Source organism: Arachis duranensis, chromosome 3, assembly GCF_000817695.3.
Source record: "Arachis duranensis cultivar V14167 chromosome 3, aradu.V14167.gnm2.J7QH, whole genome shotgun sequence".
Taxonomy (NCBI): Eukaryota; Viridiplantae; Streptophyta; class Magnoliopsida; order Fabales; family Fabaceae; genus Arachis; species Arachis duranensis.
In genome coordinates, this window is record NC_029774.3 from 134,634,941 (window position 1) to 134,652,330 (window position 17,390).

A 17,390-nucleotide genomic window follows, 5' to 3' on the forward strand; every position below is an offset into this window, starting at 1 on the left:
GATCTCCAAACATGCTTTGTTGAACCTTTCCATATAAGCTCGTAAAGATTCTCCGACCTCCTGTTTTATTCCCAGGAGGCTTGGTGCATGTTTTACCTTGTCTTTCTAAATTGAGAACCTCATCAAAAACTTCCTTGAGAGGTCTTCAAAGCTGGTGATTGATCTCGGGGGAAGGCTATCGAACCACTTCATCGCTGCTTTCGACAAAGTGGTCGGGAAGGCCTTGCATCGCGTAGCGTCGGAAGCATCAGCCAGGTACATCCGACTTTTAAAATTGCTCAGATGATGCTTTGGATCCGTAGTTCCATCGTAGAGGTCCATATCAGGGCTTTTGAAGTTCCTCGGAACTTTAGCCCTCATTATGTCCTCGCTAAAGGGATCCTCTCCCCCTAATGGTGGCTCTTCCTGTTCGTCACGGGAGTTGCGATTTTTTAGGGAAGATTCCAGCTTTAAGAGTTTTCTTTCTAACTCTTTTCGCCGTTCCATCTCCTCTTTTAGATACTTCTCCGTTTCCTTTTGTCGCTCCCGCTCTTGTTCTAACTGTTCCAGGCGGCTGTGGACTAACCCCATTAGTTCAGTTACGTGGGATGGTCCGCCTTTTTCTGATTCGCGCTCGTCTGAGGAGTTTGCCTTCGGTTTTTTACCCCGGAGGTGCCCTCTCTCTGCTGATTGTTAACCTCCTGGTGGAGGGCTAAGTCCACATTGTTATTACCTGTGTCCAGATTCTCTTGTTCGGAATCTGTTTCCACATGGCCTTCTTCATGGGATCTGTCAGCCATCAAGGGATGATCTCTCGGGTCCCCGGAAATGGCGCCAATGTTACGGTGGGTAACCGGAGATTGTCTGAATGGATGGCGTTGACTGGCCCAAATGTGTGAAGGAGGAAGTTTCCGTGTGAGTATGGGACTCGGGAGACTCCGTCCGACTTGTGCTTATGAGTGAATGGGGGGTGGTACCTGCGAAGACACTCCGATGCCTAAGTTAGCAAGAGTGTGAGCAGGCCTAGAGAGTATTGGGCTTAGAGATACCTGAGGGGTGTCAGTGTATTTATAGTGGTGAGCCAATAACCACCGTTGGAGTAGTGCCGTATCTTTAGGGTGTTAACCGTCCCATTATCTTAGGGAGGTTAAGATATGGCTTTATGGAGCGGTTAGAGAGATTTTAGGGGCGGTTACTCATTTGAATGAGTGTTTATCTGCCAGCTAATCTCATGCCCGACTTCTTTAAAGCAAGTCGTGGTTGATACCGACTTCTTATGTGAAGGTCGGTACTTAGCTAGGCTTAATCCTTTGGACTAGGCCTTTTAGTTGGGCCTGGACCTTTGTTATTGGGCCAGGGTATGAACAACATTGTATAAAATATATAAATTAATTTAAAATTTAATAATTATGAAATTAAAACTTTATACATAAGTTGGACTTTAAGTAAAATTATGAAAATACTAAATTCGAATTTATTTATTTGATATCATATTATTATCTTTATTTTTATTTTTTTAAGACTACTTTTATTTATTTTTATATTATATTTAAATACTATAGTATAAATATAAAACTATTAAATAAAATATAATTTTGAATATAATGTTTCAAAAGTTGAAATTAACATTCAATTTTTTAATTTTATTTTTTATAACTCACGTTATTACCATGTATTTTCAACAATATTACAACAAAATGATATTAAAAAATATAAATAGTTGGAAGGAAAAAAAAAGTGATATATGGACGATATGACTAATGTATACATTACACTGAAAAATGAAAAAAACTAAAAAAAAATGTAAAAGACATGATATATAATTAAAATTAACATTTATTTTTTAATTTTATTTTTCATAACTCATGATAATACCATGTATTTTTCAATATATTACAATTAAGTGATATTAAAAACATAAATTATTGAAAGAAAAAAAATGATATAACTAATAAATACAATTAGATTAAAAACAAAAAAAATAAAAAATTGAAAATGTTTAATGTATTAGAAATTTATCCTTTAAACATATGTTTAGCAAACTAAAAAAAAAAATTGTAGTCATCAACAAAATTTTTCAAATACTTGAGCAAAATATTGGTAAGAATGGAAAAAAAAGAATAAGAGGTATGAGATTATGTGAAAAGAGGAGATAATAAGAAGTGTAAAGTGAAGATTGATTTATATAATAAATATGACGTATAAAAGTAAAGAGTAAGAGAATATAAAAAATATAGAATAACCGAAAGAAAAATAAATGCTATAAGAGTGAAAAATAAAATAAAGAAGAATCTTAAGTTATAATTCTATATAGTAATAATAAGAAAGAATAAATATAAAAGAAGATGATGAATTATGTTTATACTTAATAAAGAGAAATAATATTAACATTGAAAACATATGTATCTCATATAAAAATAAAGAGTAAAAGAATATAAAAATAATAAAATATTCTAAAAAAAATAAATAAAAAAATCATAAACTATAATAATAAAGCACGTGATAAATAAAAGCAAAAGATTTAAAAGAATTTCGTTTTAAAACAAAAGAATTAAAAAATAATTCAATTAGGTACGTAATAAGCAAATTGTGCTAATTAGCTACTTATGTTGATGTTGCATGATATTAAAAAGTCAGAAGAGTAACAATGTATCAAAAAATTATTTTAGATTTTGTTTTAATATATATTACTAGATTAACATCTGTGCAATATGCGAAGAGTTAAATTCATTATACTATATAATATATATTTAAAATGTTATATTGTTTAGGAAGATATTAGATAATATATAAGTTAATGTTAAACTTCGTCACCAAAAAGTTAATGTTAAACTTAAAAATTAATTTATAAAAAATATTGTACAATATATTTATTTAATAATGTATATATGGTTCAGTATTATTATTCAACCAAAACAAATATAAAAAATATACTGTTTTAATATAGATTTTAATTATAATAAAAATTAATTCAAAATTTAAATACTATAAAATCAATAAAATTATACATAAATTAAATATAAGTAATAAATATAACATTTTTAGATCTGATCTATACTACTATATAGTATAAGTAATTCAGCTCTCTATGCATTGGGCTGGTCATAGTCTAAAAGGGTGAGTGTGTTGATTGATGGTGTTAAGGTTGTTTACACATGCACTCTGGACACCTTGGCTGTCTATAAATGCTTTTACCAAATTTTCTCATTGTAACTTTCTGACCTTCTTGGATCATCTTCTTTACTCTTTCTTCAAAACTTTTCCATCCTATGGTACCATTCTCCCACAAGATTGCTGCCAGCCTCTTCTTGTTAGGCCTCAAAGTGGGAGCATGATCGCCACCATAGTAGCTTCTGAATCCAGACACCATTGATGACAGTTGGCTACCAGAGTCTGTCATGGCAAATACATCAGCAGTTGCACATGCAATAAAGTCCAAAGCAGCAAGCTGCATTAACATCAAACCTTCGTTGTTAAGTATTAGTAATCATGCTTCAACTGAATTTGAAAATTATTAACATGAATATTTATTACCTGAGAAGAAAAATTCTTAAAAGGTTCAAGTTCATTGGGAGCAAGGAAGTCTTCCTTTGTAATAACATTGGGATAGAGCCTGGTAAAGGGATTCATTCTTGAATCTGCTCCATAAATACCAGAACCAGCCAAGTAAACGTAGGTTCCACGCTTGAAACCAAGACCTGCTAGCACAAGTGCTGCTTCTTCTGGTGTCAATGGACATCTTCCCATTTTCCTCAAAACCATTGGAGATATAGGGCTACAACATCAATCAGTAGTATATATATATGTCACAATACAAGGGTATGTATCAAAACAATTTTTTGAAAAGAATATTGCAGAAACAATCATACCTTGTTGAATTCTTCAAGCGCTCAACAAGAAAAGGAAAATGGCTTTCTCTATAGGCTTGAAGTTCCCTTCTCTCACTCTCACCACCTCCAAACTCACAAAGGGAATAGGCAACCATATCAACTTCAAATCTCAAGTGCAGTGCAAGATACTTGATTGACCCTTTGGCAGAATCATGATCTTTCCTCTTGTCAATGAACTTCCCTAGCAACTCAGTGTCTAACATGCTTCGCGAACCACTATGCTTTCTAATCCTTCTTACCAATAGCGCACCAACTTCTTGAATTTTGGGAACAAACTTCAAAGCATGGAAATTGCATTTGCATCTTAACCTCTGCAATTATTTTAGGGGTGGACCATTAGCCTTGAGGTAAACTATGCAACAAAAAGTAGTCAAAACCATTGATAAGGTAAATGTTGTGACCTGAATATGAGAAGGCAAGGGATCAAAGCCAAGTCGATTTCCAAATCCAAGGAAGTGAACAAGCCCATTTTTTAAAAGAAGAGGAAGCACAATTTTAATATAGTCAGCAGCTGTAGCCTCCTTTGGAAGATCAGCATCTGTAATCTAAAATTGAAGGTGTTGTATTGTTATAGTTAATACAAGTGCAAGTTGTGTTATCAAGTGCACAAAATGTAAGATGTTTATAATACCTGGCTGCCAATTGCTTCAGGGTCCAAAGATTTCATATGAGATGGGAGCTCCTTCACAATACTGATATCATCCTTCAACATATTCATGAAATGCTCCTCTTGGTATATGTCACCAAACTGGCTGTATATTTACCAAATTCATCAAATACTATCACTCAAAAATTGACCACAATGATATAAACAATTGCTTATTAAATGATTTTACCTGGGGTCGTTCCAAACATTGCTGTAAAGAAACTTAGGAATAACAAGAGTTGCATTGAGGAGGGATGCCACAGCAACACCATTGCAAATCTGTAATCACTGAACTAGTTTGGTCACTTCCATTATTTGAGATGCCAAAGGAATGTCACAAACAAAATCCTAGCTTGTAGGATAGAAACTAATGTATTAAAAAATGTGAAAGAAAACAAAGTTTAATTTGTTCCATGTATTGAATCTCAATTACTATTATTTAGTGAACTAATGATTTGTTGTATGTCAAGTTTATCAATCTATCTATCTATGATCTATCCATTTATTAAAGAAAGACCATAACTCAAAATAACTGTCAAACTTACTGCAACTCGTTGTTGATTGAGACCTCCATTTGCACTGACTAAGATATAGCCATTATTTTCCACAAGGTTCCCTGTCACAATATCAAGGATAATAATAAGATGAAAACAAACTTGGCATTGCCATACACATATATGACGATAATAACATGATACGAACCTGGAGTGTTGTGAAGCTTTCTGTGTGCACAAGGTTCCCATGAAGATGCTATTCCATACGGTTCCACCCACAAATTGGATGAGTCTTGCTTCAACTCCTTCTATAATGCATAATAAAGTAGAAGTTACGCTAAGCATACAATATATATAACAACATGCATGGTAACAGAAACCATAATCTGAAAATTTGATACAAACCTCAGCAAGTGCGCTGGAAGCCATGTTTAAAAGCCTACCATACATTTCTATTGGTGATGATTGTTTCTTGCACGTGTAGGAATCTGAACTACTCTTCTCATTCAAATAAAGAAACCGACTTGAAGCAGAATCATGGGAAGAAATCGCAGTAACGTAATCAAGAAGGAAAAAACAAGCCAGAAATCCTAACATGATAGCCATGGTCATTATTACGTTCTTTTGGAGCCACAAGTGCTTCTTCCCTGCATAGAGTCCCTTACAAGAACTAGTGCTGTATTTTGAAGCATCATGATGATGATGATGAAGCAACAAGGTAGTGTTGGAATTCCAACCACTGATCCTTCTCCAACATGGAGGATCATTATTATTATTATTGCATCTATACTTGGTAGCTTTCATTATTCCTAATAAGCCTAAACTTCCATTCCCCATTATACCGTACATACTTAACTAACTATCGGTTCCCTCTTCTTTCAAGATTAATACAAAATGGGCATTACTGATTACACGATGAAGTGATGATCATCGATCCATTTCAAGTTTGGTGTGGCTAATGAGAATGTAAGTTTCTCATATGGATTCCAAGTGAAGCAAATTAAGGAGTAGGTGTTGATGTAAGAAAGCTAAGAAATTAAAGTACAAAAATGCCATGCACATATATATATATATATATATGATGAGTGAAGTGGAAGCAAAAATAGATGAAAACTGAAGCATGAAACAAATGTAACAGTCGTAACCATATTGAACAACGACTTGCCAGTTGCCACCAAACAAACTAATTAAAGCGGGAAAACCTTCCAACTTGGTTTACAATTCACAATTTTACTTCTTTCAAAGGGTCAGGGCGGTAACAAAATTTCAACGTTTTTTCCTTTTATATTTTATGTTCGGTAATAATAGGTGGAACGGAATAGTTCAATTTCATACCAATAACTTCACAACATAAAGTCGTTATTCTTAACAATATAATTTATTTCTAATTAGTTCTATCCACATCTTGGACAACTCAATAAAATTCCTTAAGAACAAAATCAAGGTTTAGTTGCGATTTATAATATATGGGTTGATTTACAATCAATGTAATTGTTGCTCAGCGATATAATTATTTGAAAAATATTAGAGGATTATCAAAATTTATTGTTTTTGAAGATTAGTTAATTATTAATATTTAAAAAATATAGAATAAAATATTTTGTTGAATTACTAAAATAAAAAAATTAAATTAATAACTAAAAATAATAAATTTTAATAATCTAATATTTTTCTAATGGAGGAAGAATTTATAATCCATATATGATGACAAATTATGCGAAATGGACCGAGTCTTAATTTGGGCCCAATAATGGTAATTAAAACATAATGAATGATTAGCAGTTGAGAAGAGACCAAAATATAAATTATGTTGGGTGTTGTGTGGATTGTTGAATGTGAAATCCGTTAACTTTGGCGGGGTCGTTACTCGTTACCAACATGATAATATTTTAATTTAAAAGCCGCTAGCATTCGTTCCCCTTTCTCATTTCGCCCAACAATCCCCCTTTTGTTATAACTTCTAACTTCTAACTCTGTTTTTGCTTTGTTTTCTTTTGTTGACCCTACAAAAAAAGAAGAAGAAAGTTTCCTTTTCTCATTTTGAAAAGCATTTAATAAACTTTATCCGATGGATCCCCAGACATTGATTCTTTATCTGTGCTAATTTTATTTGAATAAATTAGGTATTTCAATGTTCTTTTAAAAAGTTATTTTAAACAACTTTGTTTTTAAGCATTCAAAACTTGAATTCCTGCATGTAAAAACGAGGAAGAGTCAGTCAATTGACCTATCCCTATAGAGCTTGACCTCCAAATAAAATATAATGTACTTGTTTATACTTTCATCGGTCAAGGTTGGTTTTTTATTTTTTATTTTTTATTTTTTAACTGCAACCCAGAAGTTTGACTGAATAAACAAGACATATATGGTTTGACATTGTTCATTTAAATGTCAAATTTGAACATAAAAAATATTTATACAACTTTGACAATATTTTTCCATGCACTTAATTTCTAATTTCTAACTTCTCTCATTGACTTATAATGAATTAATGATGCACACCTTTTTATTTATTTATTTTGACTGTTAATGTGTATATAAATTATCATCAAACCTAATAATGTGTTGCTAAAAAAAGAAAATTTGATATGAAAATTGCAGAGAGAGAGAGAGAGAGAATGGTGAATTGATAGTGAAAACTGAAAAGTTGTAAGGAAAAGGTTGAGAGCTGGAATCACATGGAGTTGTCGCTGAAGCTTGCTGTCTCCTCCATCCCAATCCCATTATTCCCTTGACAATCATCCATCCATCCATCACTATCTTCTCTTCTTCACCCGCTTCCACTCCACTCCATTCTCTTTCTCTTCTTCCATGGCTCACCTTAAGGTACCTACTTTCCTCTGCTTTTCCCTTTTCGTCCTTTTCAAGTTTGTTCATGTCATTGATGTTTGGTTGGTGAGAGAAAGCTACCCAATTTATACTTGGGTCTAAAAAAGCCTTCCACTTTTCCTTGTTTCAGACTTTAGAGGAGCGTGTTGTACACTAGTGTTCTTGTTTCTCCAATTGTATTTTTGTTTCCCTCCTAACGTGGCTCAGCAACTGTTAGGGTTTCTTATGGGAGAAATTCAGCTCCTTTGCACAACATTTTTGTCTATGAGCTCAAAAGACAAGATCCCTCTTTTGATTTTGATTTTTGTTTTCTTTTTGGTGGGTGGGTAGGGGTGTCTTGTGGCAAGTTCTGAATAATTTTTTTCTGTAGGACGATGAAGATATTTTAAGAGTCAGTCTCAATTGGCTGTGATCTTTTGCTTGTTATTTACTAGATCCTGTTGCCTTGTTTTAATTTGTTGTAGCAACTTACTAATAAGTTGAGATCCCTTCAGTTTGTTGGAAAAATAAAATTTTTAAACTTGATTATTTCCTATGCAGTCAAAAGGATTTTTATTTATTTATTTATTTTCAATATGTAGTGGTGCCAATGCTTTATATTTACAATAAGCAGTAGTTTCAAGTTGGATAGTGAGACATGTGTACACTCATTCACATCTATAAACCTAGCCAAGAAATCCATTGTGTGTTTTTATCCAACAAGCTTACTGAGTGTGTTATTGTATCTGTTATATTTGCGAATTAGTTAACTATACTTTTCCTACTTTCCGTTGATTGTAGTGACAAATCATGTTGAACTGCCTTGTGAAATATTTGAAATTCTAGTATTGTTCATAATTGTGACAATTTTGACAGGAACTGCCTGCTTCTGTTGTTAATGGGAATGATTCCCTCCCTGGTAATATAATATCCACTACAATTGGTGGAAAAGATGGGGAGCCCAAACAGGTATTGTCCTTGTTCCCTGAGTTCATAGTTATGATTTTCTTTCATTGAGTTGTAAAATTTACAGCATTATACCTTCATGCTTTTGGATTTAGACAATTGCACATCTGAATCATGATAGATCTTGGATTGAAACTTTAACATCTTTGTTATGAGAATTTCTGTAGACTATAAGTTACATGGCAGAACGTGTCGTGGGTACTGGGTCATTTGGAATCGTTTTCCAGGTATGCCAATACTTGATTTTATTCATCACTGTTATGCTGCAATCTCCATATATTTTGCATCTTGTAATAATTCTTTCTTTTAGGCAAAATGCTTAGAAAATGGGGAGGCAGTAGCCATCAAGAAAGTTTTACAGGACAAAAGATATAAGTGTCGTGAACTAGAGTTAATGCGCATAATGGATCATCCAAACATCATCTGTCTGAAGCATCATTTCTTTTCCACTACAAGTACTGGTGAGCTGTTCCTTAATTTGGTGATGGAATATGTTCCCGAGTCTATGTATCGAGTCTTGAAGTTCTATAGCACTGCTAACCAAAGAATGCCTCTTATCTATGTTAAACTTTATATGTACCAGGTAAGTCTTAAACTTTATGTTAAAAATTAAAAGAAGGAAATAATTCTTTCCTTTTCACTTCTCACATGTTTGGCACACATCCAGATTTTCAGGGGGCTGGCTTATATCCACACTGTCCCTGGAGTATGCCACAGAGATTTGAAGCCACAAAATATACTGGTTGGCTTAATATGCTTTCTAAATGGACTTTATAAGTAATAGTCTTTCCCATAAGTAGCTATTATTTCCTGCTCTGATGTCATTCTTGTATTTTCCCAGGTTGACCCTATTACACACCAGGTTAAGATATGTGATTTTGGAAGTGCAAAAGTGCTGGTACGTTGGCATAAACATATATTAATCCATCATATTATGTTTCCTTGTGTCGCTTGCATTATTATATTTAATAACTTTGCCCAGGTTCTCCTGTAATTCTGTTAGAATATTAACCAAGTATTATCAATTGTAATGAACTTTCAACTTTGTTTAACAATGTCGATGAAGAGGATCTAACTGATATGTGTTTTTTTTGGTCAGGTCAAAGGAGAAACTAATATATCATATATATGTTCCCGGTTCTATCGCGCACCAGAACTCATATTTAGTGCTACTGAATATACTACTTCAATTGATATTTGGTCAGCTGGTTGTGTCCTTGCGGAACTGCTTTTGGGCCAGGTTTATATCTGCTTTTTCTCTGAGTGTTTCAATGTGGCATTTACTGTGAATCATGCAAACAATCTTTGGTTTTGTTATTATCTACTGCCTATATGTCAACTGATATACAAATGGCATTTTGGCAGCCATTGTTTCCGGGTGAAAATGCAGTGGACCAGGTTGCAGAGATTTTCAAGGTGCTGCAATTGATGCCACCTGCTATGTTTCTACTTTTCTATTCTGGTATTACCATGTCATTATTGTCATAAGAATTTAGGCCTATAATATTATGTGGTTTCAGGTCCTTGGCACACCCACTCGAGAGGAAGTCCGCTGCATGAATCCAAACTACAACAACTTTAGGTTTCCACAGATAAAAGCACACCCATGGCACAAGGTTTGCATTTCTATCTCCCTTCTGCGACATGTTTTTTTATCTAATCAAAGTTGAGTAGATAGAAAGGGACATTCTAAAACATGACGATTTTTACAGATATTCCACAAAAAGATGCCTCCTGAAGCAATTGATCTCACTTCCCGGCTTCTGCAGTATTCTCCTAGTCTCCGATGTACTGCAGTGAGTGAGATTGCTGCAAATATGATATACCTGTTCGGTTATTGGCTGCTAATTTTACATATGCATAAATGAAAAGATAATTTAGAAGTTTGAGGATGGTTCTACTTTTGTTCTGCAGCTAGAAGCTTGTGCACACCCATTCTTTGATGAACTTCGTGAACCCAATGCTCGCTTGCCAAATGGTCGTCCATTTCCACCACTATTCAACTTTAAGCAAGAGGTGACTGTGCTGGAGCTTCAAATTCTTGGAAATTCTATTAAACTTGGATAATTTTGAATAGTCTGATGCACTTTTCTGATCAACCATCAATATAAACATTCTATCTAAACAACTATGAATATAAATCTTGAGAAAGGAACACCAGTTTTTCAATCTGTCAAATTGCTTGTACCAAGGGTACCCTCATAGGAGAAATCATGTTAACTATGAATCTACATGATCTGATAGCTATAGTTACTTTGGTATCTTAACTAGTAGTAATTTTTACCTGTTGTGTTGTTTGTTGTTACTGTTTACAGTTATCCACAGCACCTCCAGAGCTTGTTAACAAGTTGATCCCTGGCCACATGAAGCGGCAACTAGGGCTGCAACTTCCCCATTCTACAGGAACATGATGTTAAGCCAAGGGCACAGTATTCTGGTTGATAAGTTAACACTTAACAGAGGGGGTTCCATCTTTTGTGTAATTTGCCATGTATTTTGCCGCACAACACAACCAGTGTAAATTTTGCACCCGACCAGAACTGAGGCTCTGGTTTCTGGACGGCGGCAGTTGATCCATCGGTTCAACCAACATATATACCTACTAAACTCCTTTTGCTTCTTTATGGTGGATCTATTTTTCCCCAGGCAAATGGCTCTGGGATTCCATGATATTTGTAAACATCTACTTCTAGTATTGGTCACAATGCTTCTGTGAAGGGCAAAGTAAACCAGAGAGAGGATGGTTCATGAATGTTGAGGGCGGATAAGGTTGATTTGTTGGGTCTGGCTATGTCCCCATGTCAATATATGTGACTCACTGGCCATGTTGCACATAAAAAAAAGAAAGTCATGTTCTTACTGAATGTCAATATGCTGTTTCTTCTCTTCAGTCTTCACCCTCCTATCCGTATTAAAGTTTATTTATATGAATTCTTATATTTCATGCGTGATATTGTTATTTTATATACAGAGAATTATTTATTTCTCCCTTGTGTTCCAATCTTCTCTGAACTTTTGAGGTTATGCCATGATTGATTAATAAGAATTTTGGGAAAAAAAATTAATCAAGATATTTTTATGTACGCAGACCATGTGAAGAACTTGCCTTAGGTATATTTCTTTATTAAACATCAGCCGTATTTGGCAATGATTTACAAGTCATTTAGTACTAATTCTTAATGGAAACAGATCTGGTAATCTAACATGGCAGGTTGTTAAGATAGGCTAGAAAAAAATATCTTGTTGGATAGAGGTAATACTTTGTTAATTAATTAATAAATTAGAAAGATTATCATTTTGCAGTTTGCACGTGACATGCTGGTTATACCATCTTCCAGAGTCAACGTCTTAGTTAATCTTAGACCCAAGATTAAGAGTGGTGTTATTATTCTGACTTTTAATTACACATTTCTTCATGATTACAAACAATATCAAAATAACACAATCTCAATTCAGTGTACAAGACAGACAATATTGTATAGACAAAATATTTTTCAGGAAATGAATGCATCCATATGTTGAACAAATATCCCATGCCGTTGGAAGTAGTTATTCTTTAACTTTTTCATAGCTCAAGCTTACTGAAGCTTCAAATGTACCAAATCTATCGGCATTAGTCAATTTATACGTACCATTTTGGTCTATGTAACACTAACAACACGAGTTTCGTACTTTGAAAATTTGACCAGTATTTATTTGAGTGTTGACAGTTACCAGAGAGAATATCTTTCTTAGGAAAATCCAACTGGATGATACTTTATCTGTTTAGCATATATCTCTAAATGTAATAAAGAATTGAGTCAATTGACACGTGAATATTGTCCCATTTAAGAACAACCTTCATTAGTTTGAATAAATTAAGGGAATACTTATTCTTGTCTTCACATTCCAACTGCTTTGTACACACACCAAAATATATATATAAGGTAAAGTGCATACTGCATAGTAATGTGCAAGTAGACGTTATTTAAGTTAGACATAACTAGCGCCAAATTTCTGTTAAAGATTCGCGGTTTAAGGAACTTGATTAATTAAGGTATAGTGTTAAAATAGAAAGATACTTAATTTTGTTTGTTTGCTCTGGGAGATGCAATTCATGGCAATAGCTAGATTCTTAACTTTCAGTAATGTTTGTTTGTTAATGCAATTATGCAAATTCTGTTACTATGTGGTATGCTTAATCACAAATTAAATGTCAATTTTTCATATCACAGAAGAAAAGCAAAGGTGGCAAGATAACTTCAAAAAGAAAAGTCATTTTTGTTCCCACTTGTGTTATTTTTATTACTAGTTGACTTGATATCAAACCATCACATGAATTGTGGTGCTCAAGAAAGTAGTATTTTATTTTTTAACACAAAGCTGCATGAATAATCAATATAAAGTTAAATTTCGTTAACAAAACTATAACATTTTTGGCAGATAATTAAATAAAAATAGCTATTAAATGGAATAAATTTTGTATTTTGCAATTGAAAAAAATAAAAAAGTAAAAAGGGTTCTGTTGTGAAAAGCATGGAATGAAGACAAAAACCCTGAATTTGCTATCCTTTGCTTTGGACATGAAATGATTCAATTGCACTCAAACTCAATCCCTTTTTCTTACCATTTTCCAAGTTCCTTTCTTCACCTAACCCTGCTACTCTTCTTACCCTTCTGTTCACATTCACATTCACATTCATATATAAATTAAATATTAATAATGCTCTTTCTTACAACACCACCCACATCCATAAGCAGTAAAGCACTTACCTTCAACGCGGTGTGGATGGATTCTAACATGCCCAGACTTTAATTTCTTTCCATAAGTTAGTATTTTGAGGTAAACCCTTTCTCTTTTGTCACTTTCTCCTTGTTTGTTTGGGTGATTCATTATGGTTAATTTAGGTGATCCATCATATGACCAAAGTTCCTTTCTTTTTGCCTTTTTCATGATTTTGTTGCAATCTCTGAAGATTGTGTGTTAAATCATGAAGCGGGTGGTTGAATGATGTGGCTTTGCTACCTTTCATTTGATCACATTATTCATACTCTCTTAGTAATTTTTGTTCTTTTGGGGTTTGTCAGCGTGGGATGCATGGGTTACTAGGAGTTTCCTTTCAGGTTTGGAAATACAAATTCAGTGGAAGGGATTGATTTTGGTGTGATGGATCAGGCAAGAAGTGAAGACAGTGCTGAGGTGTTGGATAATGTAGTTGGAGAAGGAGTTGCAACTGATGCAGGAGATGGTAGTGAATTGGTTGAGAGAGATGATGTAGTTGGAGAAAATGGAACTTCAGATCTGGGTTTGAATACGGAGCTAGAGGAGGAGGAGGAGACTCGAGTGGTTAAGGATCAGGAAACAGCTGAGTTGCAAAAAATCAGTGATACATTGTGTGGGGTTGAGCAAGGAACTAGTTATAGCTCAAGAAATTTGGTCAGTAGGGAGGATGTACTTGAGACCTGTGTTGTAATAGATCCTCCTGCTCAGATCGAGCATGTCCAGGGAAAATCGAAAGCAAAAGCCAATGAATCAGGGTTGAGCAAGCTAGCCATGAAAGCACCAAAGGCAGTGTCTGAGACAGATAAAAATTCATGTGCAATTGATATAAACAAAGAGTTTAGTGAGAACTTGGAAGGTGAAATGATTTGTAGAATTTGTCATCTGGCATCAGGGCAACCAATAGAAGCAATGATGGTTGGGACTGCTAACAATGAAACTAGTACAGATTTGATTCAACTTGGTTGTGCATGTAAGGATGAGCTAGGCATTGCACACAGTCATTGTGCTGAGGCATGGTTCAAGCTTAAAGGAAACAGGTAACAGTCTCTTTTACCTCAATATCTGTTTTTCTCCTAATTTTATATATTCAAGTGTTTGGTGGTTTGGAATATTATGATATGATTAAGATTAAACATTGACCTTATTCATCGTGCTGGCACTACCTATTTTTAATGGACAATACCAAACATTTCATAAGGATTCTAAATTTCCATTTCTTTAATAATGATATTTGTCTTAATTTCTGAAAAGAAACCGTCACTCCTGCATTCTTCTTGCTGTATGTGTGTGCACTGGTAATATCTTTTTTCAACGAATAATATGTGGAATTGCTGAAATTATGTAGCATTACATAAAACCAGGAATGAAATTATACATGACTTTGAATCCCCAAAAGAATTAATACATAACTATGTATCTCCTGCATGAACTGCTCATTGTTGAATATCGAGTATGTTGATGAAGTTATTAACTTTTCACAATCACAGGTTGTGTGAAATATGTGGTGAGACTGCAAAAAATGTTTCAGAATCACAGGTTATCAATCATTCATTTATGGAAGAGTGGAACGAAAGTAGGTTCATCGACGGTGGTAATAGTACCTCAACCGGCTTCTTTGGAAGATGTTGGCGTGGACAGCCATTCTGTAACTTTTTGATGGCATGCTTGGTAATAGCTTTCGTTCTACCATGGTTCTTCCGTGTAAATATGTTCTAGAAAGAGAGTTAGACACTGTGATGAGTTCTTCATTGTTTCCGGCACACATACTTCGGAAGGGGTGTTAACCTTGTCCAAATTTCCATATCTCAAGGTTTGTGCCTTGAAGCTTCAATGTACAAAAAATGTTACCAGCTAGGGAACTCACTGCCAAATGGTTTCATTACATGACATTCCACGGATTTGAGTGTGTCTTCTCTTCTGAGATATATACATTGTTCATACAGCGAGATTACTTTAAGGGATCCAAAAAAGAAAGAGTAAAAAAGTTATTTGTGGTGGTTTAGATGTTGTGTTAGAATTCAGTACCTAATTTGTTGAAAAAAAAAAAAAACAGTAATACCTTCTTCTCTTGGTTCCTTTATTTTAATCTATGTTTTAGAATGTTGGCATGTCTGCCAAAGTTGAAAGAGAACCTAGTATCATTTAGCCAATATTTTTAGCCATATCTCAAAAAGTGTGTATACTTGACATATCTCAAAAGAGAAAAACTCAATGGCCATTAAAATTTATTTTTAGCTAATATTTTTAACTACTCATTTTTTAAAATATTGTTGGTCAAAAATAATAAATTCTGTTAGCCATCTAGTATTTCTATTTTCAAAATTCTAAAAGTTCTAACATACTCAGGCACGAGTACAATTGGTTTTGCGAGCCTTTGGTTTATTCTACGATTGTTCAACTCTTTTCTTTTAGTTGGCAGTAGGTTTAAGCCCTTTACTATTGCTCCAATTTTAGTTGCTCAAATCCGTGTATGTGATACTATTATTCAACATAACAAACGCATCTTATCAATAATATACTAATGCATATAATAGTTTTCTATTTCTTAATAAGTTATATAAGTTTGAATAACAATCCGTTGTAGTCTAGGTGGTTAGGATACTCGGCTCTCACCCGAGAGACCCGGGTTCAAGTCCCGGCAACGGAAATTTAACTTTTTGTTCCTCAATAACTAGTTATCACTGGTGCTTTCCTTCACCCGACCCCCACCCTAAGACTTTTTGTTCCTCAATAACTAGTTATCACTACTAGTGCTTTCCTTCAGCTATATTAATTATAAATTTATTATTTTATTTTTAATTACACTAGTTAAATTTAAAAATATATTAAAAAAGTACAAACTTAAAATTTATAGATAAATTTAAATTTAAATATAAATATTAATTTTTTAATAATAAATATATTTTTTTATAAATAAATGCATCATAATTTTTTTATATAAAATTTATCAATGTCTAAATTTTATCGGTCTAGACTTAATTTTAATATGACTCAATAGTGTGATTTTATTAGATCTAAAATCAGATAAAAATCTCAAAAATAGATCTAACAAGTGTAATTACCCGTGTCATGCACATGTGATAAGATTGAAATTATAATTTTAAATTATTTTTAAAATTAACTTAAATTATAATAATTTGATTAATAAAAAATTAATATGTTATGCATTGTTTGTTTTTTTTTAATTTAGTATTAATTGGATTAACTCTAAAATAGTTATTAATCGATTTTAATAATCTACTTTTTTCAATAAATCAGACATATATACTGAATGTGATCATAAATAATATAGTAATAGTTAAATCTACCAACAAACATATTGGCTATTATCACACTCTAAAACAAATTAAATATAAAGGTTATTAGCACGCACATATAAATCTATAAAATCGCACTGTCTTTAATTCGTGCAAGGGTTTATTTATCAAATAAACTTGAAATATAAACAAAAAATATTTATAAAATGGACCTAGCATCACTTGAAAGAATCATGGAAAATAATCAACTTACCTTATCATCCATAAGAACCATTTCTATGTAAGTCGTGTTATTCTTGTCAAATTTGGATGAGACTTTTCATAACCTTATAATTCTTGCCTTTATTTTTCAAACTTTTTCATTACATAATCTATCATAGGTAATAATACTGTTGATAGAATCGTAATTAGTATCCTTTAAGTATGAAAAATAATAAACAGAAGAAGTTCTATGTCTGAGGTACGAATTTTCTAGATGATAAATAATTGCAACAATTCACTATTAATCCTTATATATATATATATATATATATAGACACACACACACTAATTATACACGGTAATAGTTAACAAATATTTTTAATTGAG

General features: G+C 33.2%; 3 protein-coding genes and 1 non-coding gene across 5 annotated transcripts; 3 read left to right on the forward strand and 1 right to left on the reverse strand.

Annotated features, from left to right (window-relative positions):
- Window positions 1–3,033: 3,033 nt before the first annotated feature.
- Window positions 3,034–5,953, reverse strand: LOC107482231 (O-fucosyltransferase 8-like). Of its 2 annotated transcripts, none has more exons than XM_016102654.3 (9): window positions 5,415–5,953; window positions 5,218–5,317; window positions 5,061–5,131; window positions 4,706–4,794; window positions 4,501–4,621; window positions 4,271–4,414; window positions 3,849–4,180; window positions 3,514–3,754; window positions 3,034–3,427 (listed from the first exon to the last, which is right to left on the reverse strand). In XM_016102654.3, the coding sequence occupies exons 1-9, from the start codon at window positions 5,856–5,858 to the stop codon at window positions 3,119–3,121; spliced, it is 1,851 nt and encodes a 616-aa protein (XP_015958140.1). In that variant the 5' UTR covers window positions 5,859–5,953; the 3' UTR covers window positions 3,034–3,118. The 2 variants fall into 2 exon arrangements, with proteins under 2 accessions (XP_015958140.1, XP_015958142.1); XM_016102656.3 differs by having other exon boundaries at window positions 3,180–3,372.
- Window positions 5,954–7,565: 1,612 nt separating this feature from the next.
- On the forward strand, window positions 7,566–11,673 carry LOC107482232 (shaggy-related protein kinase eta). Its single transcript, XM_016102657.3, has 12 exons — window positions 7,566–7,835; window positions 8,694–8,786; window positions 8,951–9,010; window positions 9,094–9,366; window positions 9,451–9,525; window positions 9,625–9,681; window positions 9,883–10,023; window positions 10,149–10,199; window positions 10,304–10,399; window positions 10,496–10,579; window positions 10,698–10,799; window positions 11,099–11,673. Exons 1-12 carry the CDS (start codon window positions 7,821–7,823, stop codon window positions 11,192–11,194), a joined length of 1,143 nt encoding a protein of 380 aa, XP_015958143.1. The 5' UTR covers window positions 7,566–7,820; the 3' UTR covers window positions 11,195–11,673.
- Window positions 11,674–13,343: 1,670 nt separating this feature from the next.
- LOC107482230 (uncharacterized) lies at window positions 13,344–15,742 on the forward strand. The gene is made up of 3 exons (XM_016102653.3): window positions 13,344–13,605; window positions 13,851–14,582; window positions 15,033–15,742. The coding sequence occupies exons 2-3, from the start codon at window positions 13,930–13,932 to the stop codon at window positions 15,259–15,261; spliced, it is 882 nt and encodes a 293-aa protein (XP_015958139.1). The 5' UTR covers window positions 13,344–13,605; window positions 13,851–13,929; the 3' UTR covers window positions 15,262–15,742.
- Window positions 15,743–16,119: 377 nt separating this feature from the next.
- TRNAE-CUC (transfer RNA glutamic acid (anticodon CUC)) lies at window positions 16,120–16,192 on the forward strand. Its single transcript has one exon. It is a non-coding gene; the product is annotated as a tRNA-Glu (tRNA).
- The last annotated feature ends 1,198 nt before the right edge of the window (window positions 16,193–17,390 follow it).

Coding starts and splice junctions, on each gene's coding strand:
- LOC107482232 (XM_016102657.3), top strand. Junction 8,787..8,950: donor AAGATGGGGAGCCCAAACAG/GTATTGTCCTTG, acceptor GAATTTCTGTAG/ACTATAAGTTACATGGCAGA. Junction 10,400..10,495: donor AAGCACACCCATGGCACAAG/GTTTGCATTTCT, acceptor CGATTTTTACAG/ATATTCCACAAAAAGATGCC.
- LOC107482231 (XM_016102654.3), bottom strand. CDS start 5,858: ATGTACGGTATAATGGGGAATGGAAGTTTAGGCTTATTAGGAATAATG. Junction 4,415..4,500: donor CTGAAGCAATTGGCAGCCAG/GTATTATAAACA, acceptor CTTCAATTTTAG/ATTACAGATGCTGATCTTCC. Junction 4,181..4,270: donor CCTTGCCTTCTCATATTCAG/GTCACAACATTT, acceptor AAATAATTGCAG/AGGTTAAGATGCAAATGCAA.
- LOC107482230 (XM_016102653.3), top strand. CDS start 13,930: ATGGATCAGGCAAGAAGTGAAGACAGTGCTGAGGTGTTGGATAATGTA. Junction 14,583..15,032: donor TTCAAGCTTAAAGGAAACAG/GTAACAGTCTCT, acceptor TCACAATCACAG/GTTGTGTGAAATATGTGGTG.